Source organism: Trichoplusia ni, chromosome 3, assembly GCF_003590095.1.
Source record: "Trichoplusia ni isolate ovarian cell line Hi5 chromosome 3, tn1, whole genome shotgun sequence".
NCBI lineage: Eukaryota > Metazoa > Arthropoda > Insecta > Lepidoptera > Noctuidae > Trichoplusia > Trichoplusia ni.
In genome coordinates this window covers 2,463,204-2,476,721 of record NC_039480.1, presented here as the reverse complement: position 1 = coordinate 2,476,721, position 13,518 = coordinate 2,463,204, and the positions used below count along the sequence as shown (strand labels likewise).

Sequence of the window (13,518 nt, the reverse complement as noted above, 5' to 3'; positions counted from 1 at the left end):
AATATATTCAACTGCAGCTAAAGTCAAAATCACCTATTTTTTGCGCCTTCTCAGCTTCGGTAACAAGTGATATTTTCATTTCTCACTTACCGCTACCATAGATATACTGTACTAGTAAAATAATATTATGGATGGCGTGCTATCTTAAATATCTGTGGTACAGGATGTAAGTCGTAGGTCTGTCTTCGGTAGAAAGGCAATGGATGCCATAAGTCAACAAAAATGATAAAATGAGTGATACTTAATAGATTAGGTTGATGAATAGAATTAACATTAAGTTTTTAAGTTGGCATCCAAAGGATACTAACCTACCCCTTCCTGCAGCCCAGCTAAATCTAGTGTGTCGTGACAAAATCAAAATAAAAGATGCCTAACTTTTTTAAATTTCGCTATTATATTTCATCAATCACCTCAGCCTATCGCGGTCTCGTGCTGAATATAGTCCCCCAAGTTGCGACACAACACCCAGTCCTTCGTCATCTTCCATTTTGAGGTCATATTTCTTGTATATATAGGTATAGATGGGTATTACAGTGCCATAAAGGCATGTACTATCACGATCAATATACACGGATAGTACTTACCTACTAACAAACAAACTCGCTTAACCTTCATTCTCACAGAATAATTTATTTGACAAATAGAGGTCAGTTAAAATGTGATAAAAAGCGTTGATCTTCATTCGAATTATATATTATTTCAAGGTAACTAACAAAAAGGCTGTTTACATTATAAATAAACAACTTCGCCGTACTGCTCTGCTACGCAACTACGTCGAGAAAAATATAGTTTTGTATTTGTTTGTAGTCGTGGTTTAATTTAAAGTGCGTTTTTAGACAAAAAGCATCACCAAGCCCGTTTTCCTAGATCCCGTTTCCTACTCATTTTATAGGTGGGTAGTTCAAATTTGCAAACGGTACGTTACGATATCGGCAATCAATTATTGATTTGGCACATAAACCTACACCTACAACACGTCACTGACTTCATTCACGCCCTATAGAATACTTTATGATGCCACCCCGACCAACCAACCAAATCAGAACTCTAAAACGGTCGGGTTTCAGAGGAAAAGAAGGAGTTTCTTAGCATAGAAATAAAAATAGGATGTCTAAAATAATAACTTAATTAGTGTTAATTATAGATTTACTTTGTATAAGTATTATTAACTAATTTGTTATTCTTGTTGCAGATATTTCGGCGGAGAGTGGTAAGACTATACTTAATATTAGTTAATATTATAAAGCAGAAGTGTTTGTTAGGCTGTTTGAGAGCGGTAGATATCCCATATATTGCAAAGGAAGGATAAATGCCATCACGCTATGGTCATCAGGGGGAGAGCAGTAATGAAATACGTTACAAAACGGATCCCTCTGGGATCGAACTTGAGACCTTGGACTTGTTGGACAAAGTTATAACCAAGCAAATGTTTTATAACATTATCATCCTGCCGTTTCCCCAAATAAGTTGAGGTTGACTGCCAGTCTAACCGGAGACAGCTAAGTACCAGTGTTTTACAAGTAACGACTGTCCAAGATGTGTTAACAACAGCAGGGACCCACAGTTGAACGTGCCTTTTGAAACACGGAGCAGAATTTTTAATTGATCTTGAAAATGAAGTTTGTACTTAGTAATTTCAGAGAATTTAATAATAATATTACACAACTTTCACACAACGCCATCTAGTTTCAAACTAAGCAAAGCTTGTATTACGAGTACTAGACAACTGATAAACATACTAAAATATTTCTAAATACATACATAATATAGATAAATTACATCCAGATACAGAACAAATGATCGTGCTCATCTCACAAACATTTGTCCTGGGTGGGAATCGAACCCACGACCTCAGGTATAGCAAACCTTAGTTTGTCATACATCCGTCGTTTAGTGAGCTATGCATGCTATTTCCTACGTCCCACGGAACCTTCTAGAAGCTATTGACACACTCTCTTTCTTGTTAAACTGGTTTATGGATAGTGCGGGGACATTGTCGATAGATTTTATATCGATATCGACACGGATGTATAAATATTTTATGTGTAAGAGCTAATATGAACAAAGATACTTATATTTACAGGAACCAAGTACTGGCTTAAACGGATATAGTATTTGAATCTTAGTTCCTATTATTATAAATAACTAGCTGTTGCCTGCGGGCCCTCCCGCTATAATATCGAAAATGATCACATGGGATCATAAAATTGGGATAAAACTATCCGATCCGTTCAGTGCTTTTTCAATCAGAAACTTATTTAGACCTCTTTTAACATATAAAAAAGTATTAGGTCCGAATGATTGAGTGTCTTAATGCATGAAACCTGAATATTTGTGAAACCCCGAAACACAAGGATTAAACGTTAGTGCGGTAGTAAAACATAAATAATAAATAAAATTTATCGACATCCGATTTTCACATCCCTAACGAATCGATAAACAAATTACTTCCCATCTCTTTGAGCTCCAGTTTTTATCTTTAGCATTGTCTATGATTATGAAACAATAGATCGTCCAATAAACTCTTATTAAAAGTATCTTTTTCTTGTCTATGTGAAGTAGATAACTAGGAAATTGTATGACGGAAGTTGATCCGAAGCTTGATTAGCTAGTTTTTATTTTTAATTAAGAAGCTAATTAATTAGTAGTTGATTTTGTCCAAGACCGAGTCCGTAATGTGGATATCCGAAAACGAACCAAAGTTCGAGACGTCGGAGACACAATAATGAGGTTGAAGTGGACCTGGGCCACAGACCTGGCCACTTGGCCAGACGAAGTGACGGCAGGTGGACTAAGGCGCTGACAGAATGGTGGCCAAGACAAGGCATAAGAAGTGTCGGTCGTCCGGGAGCAAGATGGAGAGATGATATAGTAAAGGTCTCGGGTCGAGTCTGGATGAGGCTGCACAGGACTGGAGAAATAGGCACGAGATCCTGATACATCCTTTTGAAGACTCATTCATAAATATTAATTCGTCTCACTTAGTTACTATACAAAGCGCCGATTTTTCAATCATCAGTTAAGTTTTATCTGACGAATAAATAAATAAATGCGGACAACATCACATACATTGTTCTGAACCCAAAGTAAGTTGCTAAAGCATTGTGTTATGGAAGTCAGATACAACGAAGGTACCACAAACACCCAGACCCGAGACAATGTAGAAATGTGAATTTTTACATTGACCCGACCGGGGATCGAACCCGGGACCTCAGAGCTAGCGACACATTGAAACCGGTGGCGTACGCCACTCGACCACGGAGGTCGTCAAATATGGCCGTTTGATATATTATTATTCTATACAAAATCTGTCAAAGCGTCAAACATATTCGACAGATAAAAGTTATCTGACGATTGCAAAATCGGCCTTAAGTTATAAAAACAAGCATCTCTAGCCCTCCCCAAATAAATATTGATTGCGTATCAGATTCTTTATTCATCTATCTAGGTTAATAATATACACCGTGATTGTTTAGCCGTCTTACAAAAGCAGCCCAGTTCATGTATCCAATGACTAGAACACGTTCATGATAAAAAAAATAGGTATTTATGAGATTTGAATAAATTTAAAATGCAATTTTTATTCAATATTATGATGCAATTCGTAGTTTTTTAGAAACACAGCTCTGTTGCGAGCGCGGTCCGAGCCTTGTAACAATGGCGAGGGGTGCGGGGTATATTTCAGATTTCTTTTGTTTATTTTTTCTTCGTACTTATTATACTAGTTGATAATAAAAAAATAATAATCGCGCCTAGGGGTATTTACTTCGGATACATGAACTGGGCTGCTTTTGTAAGACGACTAAAAAATCATGGTGTATATTTTTTAAAAGCGGAATAGTTTGTTTTTTTGTTATGTACACGCTAAACTCTGAAACTATAAGAAAGATTTGAAAAAAATATATTTGGCAGCTCATTTATTGACGATGGCTAGAGAATATATTTATATCATCACGCTATAATAATTAGGAGCAAAACAGTAAAAATAATTCGTAACTTATGTCTTCATAACCGCACATACAAAGTCGCGGGCAAAAGCTAGCTAAATATCAACGCATATACAACTATTATCATTATCATACTAGCCTTTTCCCAACTATGTTGGGGTCGGCTTCCAGTCTAACCGGATTCAGCTAAGTACCAGTGTTTTTACAAGGAGCGACTGTCTATCTGACCTCCTCAACCCAGTTACCTGGGCAACACGATACTCCTTGGTTAGACTGGCTGTCAGACTTTTCAAGCTTCTGACTACCTGTAACGACTTTCAAAGATGTAGGTATAACAGCCGGGACCCACAATTTAAAGTGCCTTCCGAAACACGGAGGAACTCGTTACGACAAAGATGGTCACCCATCTACGGACCAACCACGTCATAGCTTAACCTGTGATCGAATCACATATGGCGGTTATAGCTTAGCCACGAGCATATAAAACTATTATATAAAAAACAATTTGTACAGTAACATTAGCCACAAAATCATTATAAAACTTAAACCACAAACAAACAAAACGTAATAGTAAATAATTACAAAATTGTAAACGGCATTTCGCTTTCAACAATACAAACATTAAAATCGCCCTTAAACCAATGGATTAAAGTTCATTTTCCTACTTCAATATTATAATGATTGATCTACTACCTTCTAACTCATAATATTGCTGTGGTTATAGAATAATATAATATTTCACAACTTTCACACAACGCCATCTAGTATCAAACTAAGAAAAGCTTGTATTATGAGTACTAGACAACTGATAAACATACTCATATATCTCTAAATACATACGTTATATAGATAAATTACATCCAGACACAGGACAAATGATCGTGCTCATCACACAAACATTTGTCCTAGGTGGGCATCGAACCCACGACCTCGGTTTGACCTCGTGTTTTGAAGCACTTCCCGCTAAGCTAGCAGGCTGAAATTTTCAGGGTACTTCAAAACCCTATGACAATGCAATTTACAACTATAAAAAAAGCCTAGACCGATTTTAATATAATTTGAACGAAGTATGTCATTGCAAAACAGTGAGACTTGAGATTTTTTCAAGTTAATAATATATTTACGAGATAAAATAAAAAAAATACGTATCCAATATCTTTTGGAAATCTGTCTGAAGGACTGAACAGTTTTCTTTGACAAATAATCTATCTTGGAACAGAGATTCCGTTCTTCACATTGTGATGCTCTGTGTTACGATTTTACTGGCGTACTCGGCTATCCGCCAACAGCAACACGGATAGCCGAGTGGTTGAGGTCACCACGCCAAACCCACTGAGCGCGATGAAATGAAATGAAATGAAATGCGGACAACATCACGTACATTGTTCTGAACCCAAAGTAAGTTGCTAATGCACTTGTGTTATGGAATTCAGATACAACGAAGGTACCACAAACACCCAGGCCGAGACAATGAAGAAATGTGAATTTTTACATTGACCCAACCGGGGATCGAACCCGGGACCTCAGAGCTAGCGACACCTTGAAACCGATGCGTACGCTACTCGACCAAGGAGGTCGTCAAAGGTGTCGCGGGTTCGATCCCCACGTATGACAAGCGTGAACCACGATCGGTTGTTCTGAGTCTGGGTGTCTTTGTGCATGTGACTTGTATGTTTGTGAAACCCTTCGCGAGACAAGGATTAAATCCCTTATTGCGGGAGTCGTTTAAAATAACCATAATAATATTGCTAACATTAGCTGGTATTATAAGTTTTACTTTTTCACAGATCACGATCTTCGGTTATTTATGTGCACGCAATTGTAAATGGTGTTCTTATTTACTATTTAATGTTCTATATACTTTTATGATATGACAAAAGCGAAAGTATCTGTGTTTATCTGTGTGTATGTTTGTTACATCTTCTCGCCTAAACTTTCATGAAATTTGGTATGGAGTTAGGAGGATTAGCACTGTTTTTTTAACGCGTGGTTAAGCTTCCCACGCCAAACACACTGACAACGGGATGTGTGTACTAAGGGGTACGTGTTGTCTGTAACTGGGTTGAGGAGGTCAGATAGGCAGTCGCTCCTTGTAAAACACTGGTACTTAGATGAATCCGGTTAGACTGGAAGCCGACCCCAACATTGTTTGAGAAAGGCTAGAATAATCACGCCGATTATGTGACAATATAAAATGCCTATATATACCAACTCTTTGTCCAGGTGTGTCTCCTGCTGGTGGCGCTGGTGTCATCGGTGGTGGCCGAGGAGACGCCTCCGGGGCTGGTGAACAAGGACAGCGACCAGGATCTGGTGGCGGAGGCTACTCATTCAGGTATGTTGGAGCTGTTCTGGTGATGATGGTGGACGGTCGTTCATATACAGGGGTTTTTTTGGAATGATTATTCTAATTTTCAGTATGACCTTAATAGCGAATTAAGGCATATTCATATTTTTCATTTCAGATTTATAAAAATGCTTTTCATAAATTGTTATCGTCTACTAGACATACCATCTGAAAGGTGTTGAATGAACGCGGCATCCCTCGGTATTCTGGCCATAACTCCGCAAGATTCTTCTTATTGTCTTTACGAGTACTTTCATTCGAAAGCAAAAAAGTCAATCTAAAAAAATGTTAGAAAGCTTTAGCATTTTTAAAATCAAGAGTTGAGCTTTTTAGCGTGTATTTCATAAACAGCCATTATGGAAACATCTAATCAATCCGAAGCGGAAGTGAGGTGTTTGAGGGTACATAGTTTGGGCATAAGACCAAAGAAAACCTATTGACATTGACACCTGATATCCGAAACAATTTACTTTTATCACTCAATTCATCCTCCAAGTCATTTGGCAATGATGAACGCTACTTCTTTCAAACCGTCGACCAATTAACAATCTATAGTTCACCGGTCTTTAGGACATTCCTGACTATTTATTAAAGGCATTTATTTCGTCTGTTTCCAGGGGGCACAGCTCAGAAACGAGAAGCTGGTCTCTCCAATTCGTACGGCGAACCCCTCCCGCCCGATGCATACGGACCCCCGAGGGATCTATCTAATACTAGTGAGTTTTTCAAGATTATCAGATAAATATATCGACTTTTCCTTCTCGTCATCATCATTCTAGCCTTTCCCCAACTGTGTTGGGGTCGGCTTCCAGTCTAAACCGATGCAGCTAAGTACCAGTGTTTCACAAGGAGCGACTGCCTATCTGACCTCCTCAACTCAGTTACCTGGGCAACACAATACCCCTTGGTTAGACTGGCTGTCAGACTTTCAAGCTACTGACGACTGTCAAAGATGTATGAATAACAGCTGGGACCCACAATTTAGCGTGCCTTCCGAAACCCGGAGGAACTCGTAATGACATAGATGGTCACCCATCATGACCGACCGTATCAAGCGTAGCTAAACCTGTGGTCGATCCACTTGTATAGTTGCAGCTTAGCTGAGCCCCACAGGCTTATCATGAAATTAAAAATGAAGAAGTGCTGCAATTCGCTCAATAACTTAGTTGGTGAAACGCCTGGCGCGTATGGTCAGGAGTCGCACGTTCAATTCCTATCTGTGGCTTAAATTTTTTCTTTGCATTATTTGTATTTTACTATCCCATCGCGTGAACTACCCTGTTTTTCTAACCGCCATCAAAGAGGAAGCTTTCTTTCTCTTCTTCCTCACTTTATTTCAAATACTTAACAATTAACTCTCCTTGTATCAACAGTTTCAGATCTCCAGCATTCTGCGCCTGCGCCGGTCTACGGAGTCCCAGACCTCCCTCTACTGAACCCTCCTCCCGGTGCCTACGGGCCCCCAGCTCCCGTAACTTTCCCCAACCCCAGCCAGACCTACCACGGCCCCCCACCGCCGCCATCCAGACCGAAACCCGTCTACGGACCTCCGAAACCAGTATACGGACCTCCGAAACCGGTATACGGGCCCCCGAAACCCACCTACGGGCCTCCAAAGAAGATCTATGGACCGCCGAAGCAAAGTCTGCCGAAACCAACGTATGGAGTCCCCTTCAAGCCGCCAAAGATTACCTTAAACAAGCCAGGGTTTGGTCATCCTAAACCCGTTTATGGACCCCCGAAACCAGTCTACGGACCCCCAAAGATAACCTACGGGACCCCGTTAGGAAATAGCCCGCTGTCACTACCGGAATTACCTCAAATTCCTTTGCCTCCTGTAGACAATAACATCGATTTAGGTTTGAACTTACCAGCTCCAATTTACGGTACACCTCTAGTTTCTCTACCTGGGGATTTAAAACCAAACTTCCCCATCCCTAGTGATAGCTACGGGCCCCCCGGCCACGACTTAGGCCCAATCGGACCAAACGACCAACTCGTCTTACAAAACATCGGGAGTGTAGGCCATTATGGTCCTCCACAACCAGACCCAAACCCACAGCCACCCCACCCGGGAATACCAGCCCCACCAACACCACCCCACGTACTCTACGACGGCTGGAAACCAATCCCAGGTGTGTCAAAACCAATCCATCAAAGTAGCGACCAATATGGACCTCCTATTAACGTGCAAGACATTCAAATAAACCTGGACCAAATTAACTTAGACCAGCCATTACCAGCTGTGGAAACCCACCACCAGTTCTCGAACAACCAGTTCTCATCTGGTAGCAACCACTTCCCGACCGGCAACCACCAGTTCACTTCCGAATCCCATCAGATTTCGACCGGCAACCATCAATTTTCGTCTGACAACCATCAAATTTCATCTGGCAACCAGTTTTCTGGACAGATTTCCTCTGGTTACGCCAACGTGCATCATGATGCTTTAGCTAATATTGATCTGAACGCTATTGTAGGTGGAGATTCTAACCATATTGATCAATCTAAAACTGTTTTCGAGGCCCATTATACGGACAACCATGCTAGCGGTTTATCTGGTAGCTCTCATGTTGAAAAGCCATTTGATACTTACGGAGCACCTCCGTTAGAGTCACTATCCAATGGTCCCTACCCACCCTCCCTAAGACAGCAAGGAGCTAAAGGTTTAATCGCGCCATCGGGAGTCTATGGGGTCCCACTAGGTGGTCAATATGGGGTCCCCCCACGCCACAGTCACAACTTACCCCTACCGTACGGGTATCACTCCGGTGGGGGTCATTCTGGGGGCAACAGTCCAAGGCAACCTATCAAATTCAGGGAATCAGTGCCAGAAGGTCTGTTTGACCATATAGCGCACACAACACACCATAAAGACGCCCATGGTATTGACCATGTTCATCACAACGAGCCTTCGTACTTACCACCACCTATAAGAGAAGTTAAAGATATAAATTCGTTTACGGGCAACGCCGGACAGAACAGTGTATCTTTATCCATCGAACCGACAAACCTCTACAGTTTACCCCACTCTGGTAGCCCCATCTCTTTCCAACAACCGTCCAACTTATACGGGTCTCCCATCGACTCATACTCTGTCCCGCTCTTGACAGTCGGCGTTGGAGACCACGTGACGTCTGGATCTAATACCAATTCTGTGACTTCAACTTTAGACGGGACTGTCTTAGCTAACCTGTCAAGTTTAGACGCAGCGGCCATTTTGAAACATTGCCCGTATCATGAAGCGATATTGAGAGCAGCTAAAAATGGAGAGAAAATTCCCGCTGACTTAGCGGCTAGCTACGCTAATAGCCTATCAAGTTTGGGTACGGCTTTAAACAAATCTTCAAATAAAATAACGATCCCTGATTCTTTCACGAAAGACCTAATAGCGTCGCACTCGACAATCCACAATAACATTAAAAGGGAAAAAGGAGAAATACAGAAAGGAAAATCGTTAAAAGATAAGGCTAGAGATGAGAGATTACAATTCGTTAGCGATCAGATTCAGAAAACATCCGAAAGGATCAGGGATTTGAATGAGGAAGCGAAACAACTTCAGCAAAAAATCGCGTCGACATCTCAAAAAGTTGCCGAATCTTCGACTACCAAAGTAGGATCATATTCGGTTCAAATTCAACCGTCAAATAATCAAAATGGAAAATCAGTGTCTCACGAACAGCTTTTATCTGAAGGCTTACTTCAAAGTATTTTACAAGCGATCGAAGATCCGAAAAAGACTGGACAGAATCAACAGCAACAACAACAGAATTATTTCCAACAGAATTCAAACCAACAACAATTGAACCAACAATCTTTCAACCAACAATCTCTGAACCAACAGTCTTTGAACCAACAAATATTAACACAACAGCTACCGAACGTCAACTATCAAAACTTCGCGTCAAATCTAGACTCTTTCAACGACGGTTTAGTCCTCCCCGCTGGTTACGAACCGATAGATCACACGAAAGATCAAGAAACGCAAGGATCGAAGAAGACTGAGGTCAAAGAGGTCAGCAATTGTGACCTTAAAGGTGAAGGGTCGGTGAAAAATGAGGTTGTAGTTGCTCCACCGAAGGACAACTCTATAGATAGCGATGTTGCAATATATTTCGGTGAAAAAAATGAACCGGTTACGGAAATATCCGTTGCTACCAGTATAAGTGAAGATACTTATAGTAAAAAATCGTAATTGTTGTAATCTAGTCTGTTCACGAGCGTTTGTATGTTTAACTGTGCGTTAAAAGTTAATTTTGGTCTGGTGGTTAGTTGATATAAAGTTATTTTTAACTTTAATTGATGATAAAATAACCTCACTTTTTTGTGACTTTAACCGATGAATTTAAAATCAATGTGTTAAAATAATATTGATAAGGAAGCGGAATCGGTCGATTTAAATTTGTGAAATCGATTGATTGTAAAGTCGATGACAAATGCTCGTTCTGCCATTAAGTACGATTTTATTTAGTTTTTAGTAAGAAATTCATATAAATATTGAATTAACAATATTTATTCGAGTTTCTAATTTATTTATAGTGACTTATAATTTATTAAAAGTAAAATATTTCAGTATTTCATGAAATTGTTAATTTAAACTTAGTGATTTTTAATGAAATACTACTCAGGTACTTGTAAAAATCTGGAGTTTCTTAAAATGAATTACAATTTGAAAATATTTAAAACAGTTTTGTAAAAAGATTTGTATTTTTACAAATATCTAACAACGGTTTTAACATTGCGTCAATCTGTATTATTCATTGTAAAATATATTTAATTAATTTAATCTTAATAAATGTTATTAGTAATAAGCATCGGATTTTGTTCAGTTTCATTCATGCAACTGGCTAAAATCCTAATTATATAGTATGGCAACATTGCTGTAAACGTCAAATATTCTAAGCTAGTACAAATATTTAATTATTTATAATAATGTGGTTGTTTATTTGTGTTAATAATGGAATTAAAATGTACAGAAGTTAATGGATGATTGAGTTTAATTTTTCCTTAATTAATTTATGAGATTTTGCTGTTGCCTTGTGGTATGACCGTTGGACAGCCAATTCAAAGGTTGCAACTCTTAATCCCGGCACGCTGCAATGTTCATTTAAAGTCATATGGGTATTTCAAAGTAATTATCCCTTGCTAAGAACGGTGAAAGAAAACATCGTGAGGAAATCAGCACACATGAGAATGAGGGTGTGCAAAACCACGTCAGAGGCTTAAGGGCGGGTTACACTCTGACACAAGGTTTCCAAGAAACCACATCTTTCACTAAGAAATTTAAAACTCCAGGCATTATTAAATGATTTAATGTGAAACAACTGTATTTTAATTAGAAATAGTTAAAAAAGAATTATGTTTAAGTAAAATACAAAAACGGGGATGTCAAAAATAAAACAACACCTAGCCAATTGAATCGCTTTAATTGTTACCAAAATACATGTCTAATATTTAGCAATTTGCTTATTATTAGTCAGATGTGCCTCTCTCCCTTACAATGTCTAAAAGGAATGCTAGTATTCACTAATTGTTTGACAACTTGCAAAAGCGATGCGAAATGTTTTACGATATCTGCCAAAATGACATTAGCACAAGATACAGTGATATTTATACAGAAACATCGACTGCTAGATAACCGAGTGGTTGAGAGCAACGCGTTCAATGTATCGCGAGTTCAATCCCCGCGTAGGACAAGCATTTGTGTGATCCACGAATGCTTGTCCTGAGTCTGGGTGTCTTGTGCATGTGAATTGTATGTCTGTGAAACCTAAGACACAAGTATTACATTTTTAAGTGCGGGAACTGTTATCTATATCTATACTAATATATAAAGCTGAAGATTTTGTTCGTTTGTTTGAACGCGCTAATCTCAGAAACTATAGGTCCAAATTGAAAAATTATTTTTGTGTTGAATAGACTATTCATCGAGGAAGGCTTTAGGCTATAAACCATCACGCTGCGACTTATAGGAGCGAATGTGGAAAAAACAGGGCAGGTATAAATCATAACTTGTCAAGTCGACAAGTCGCGGGCAACAGCTAGTTTTTAATAAAAGAAATGTACTTCCAAAGTCCTTACCTATTTGCAAAGAGACAATTAATTTTTACTAAGAAGATATTAATTTTGTACTAAGTCAATTTGACATTTAGATTAAATATTCCATCTTAATTTTAACTAAATTGTTTTAGTGGTATTCACAAGAAATAATACTATCTAACATAATTTACAATTTAAAAGCAGTGAGTTTGCTAAACCAGCATCTATGGTTAAAATCGCTGCTGATATTAAATCTAACAGGGCCCCAATTCAGCTATTTATAACGGCCGATGAACGAATGAAATTTCATTTTAGTATTCTCTTAAACATTTTTCTACACAATGATTGGAAATTCAGTGCAGGACGGTATACTTAAGGTCAATGCAATTAACTTCCAATTATTGTATTGGCAACATGCTTAAGAGAATAGGAATAATTTCATATTTAATAAAATTGCCATTCATTCATCGGCCATTGTAAAATAGCAGAATCGGGGCCCTGATCTAAAACATTAATCTGTCTTAATAAAGAGTAGTCAATCATATGAATTGACAATACATAACATAAATATGATTTTAATATGTATAATTATGTATATGAGAACTGGCCCCATTTTTCTATGAAAAAAAAATCAAGAAACTGTATGTTTAGCCAAACTTGCCTTAAAATATATTTGCAATTAAATACAATGAAAAATTTGAACATCAGACAGGATGAGAACCTGTAACTCCTGGCTATACCCATCAATCTCTTTACCAACTAAGCTACCGAGGTCACAGAAAAATATAAATTTTTTCATTGCATCGTGACAGGTTTGAATCAAAATTTATTTAAAGAGAACATAATTTTTGATCTGACATCTTCTAATGTGTATACCGGTTTATAACGTTACAAGTTACGGCAACACTATGTTGTGTAGTGTAACACACGTGACAGAAAGAGAATCTAGATACAGATCTAGGTTCTCTTTCTCTCACTCTAACATTTTCCCACGTTTTTATACACTCACTTTTCTTGTTTGTTCGTCGTTCCGGTTGGATTTCTGCAACACAATTTTGAGGCACTTCCCGATAAGCTAGCAGGCTTTAATTTTCAGGGTAGCTTCAAACCCGATGACAATGCAACTTACAACTATAAAAACGGCTGAACCGATTTTGATTAAATTTGAATGGAGTGACATTTAAA

At 38.6% G+C, this 13,518-nt stretch overlaps 1 protein-coding gene across 1 annotated transcript; it reads left to right on the top strand.

The window, feature by feature from the left end:
* Window positions 1–546: 546 nt before the first annotated feature.
* Window positions 547–10,827, top strand: LOC113508660. The gene is made up of 5 exons (XM_026891741.1): window positions 547–576; window positions 1,193–1,210; window positions 6,171–6,282; window positions 6,912–7,010; window positions 7,668–10,827. The coding sequence occupies exons 1-5, from the start codon at window positions 547–549 to the stop codon at window positions 10,487–10,489; spliced, it is 3,081 nt and encodes a 1,026-aa protein (XP_026747542.1). The 3' UTR covers window positions 10,490–10,827.
* The last annotated feature ends 2,691 nt before the right edge of the window (window positions 10,828–13,518 follow it).

Bases quoted from the DNA above. Each gene is read 5' to 3' on its own strand.
- LOC113508660 (XM_026891741.1), top strand. From the start codon at position 547: ATGTACTATCACGATCAATATACACGGATA. The intron at 6,283-6,911 runs GTATGTTGGAGC...GTCTGTTTCCAG, and splicing joins GGCGGAGGCTACTCATTCAG to GGGGCACAGCTCAGAAACGA. The intron at 7,011-7,667 runs GTGAGTTTTTCA...TTGTATCAACAG, and splicing joins GAGGGATCTATCTAATACTA to TTTCAGATCTCCAGCATTCT.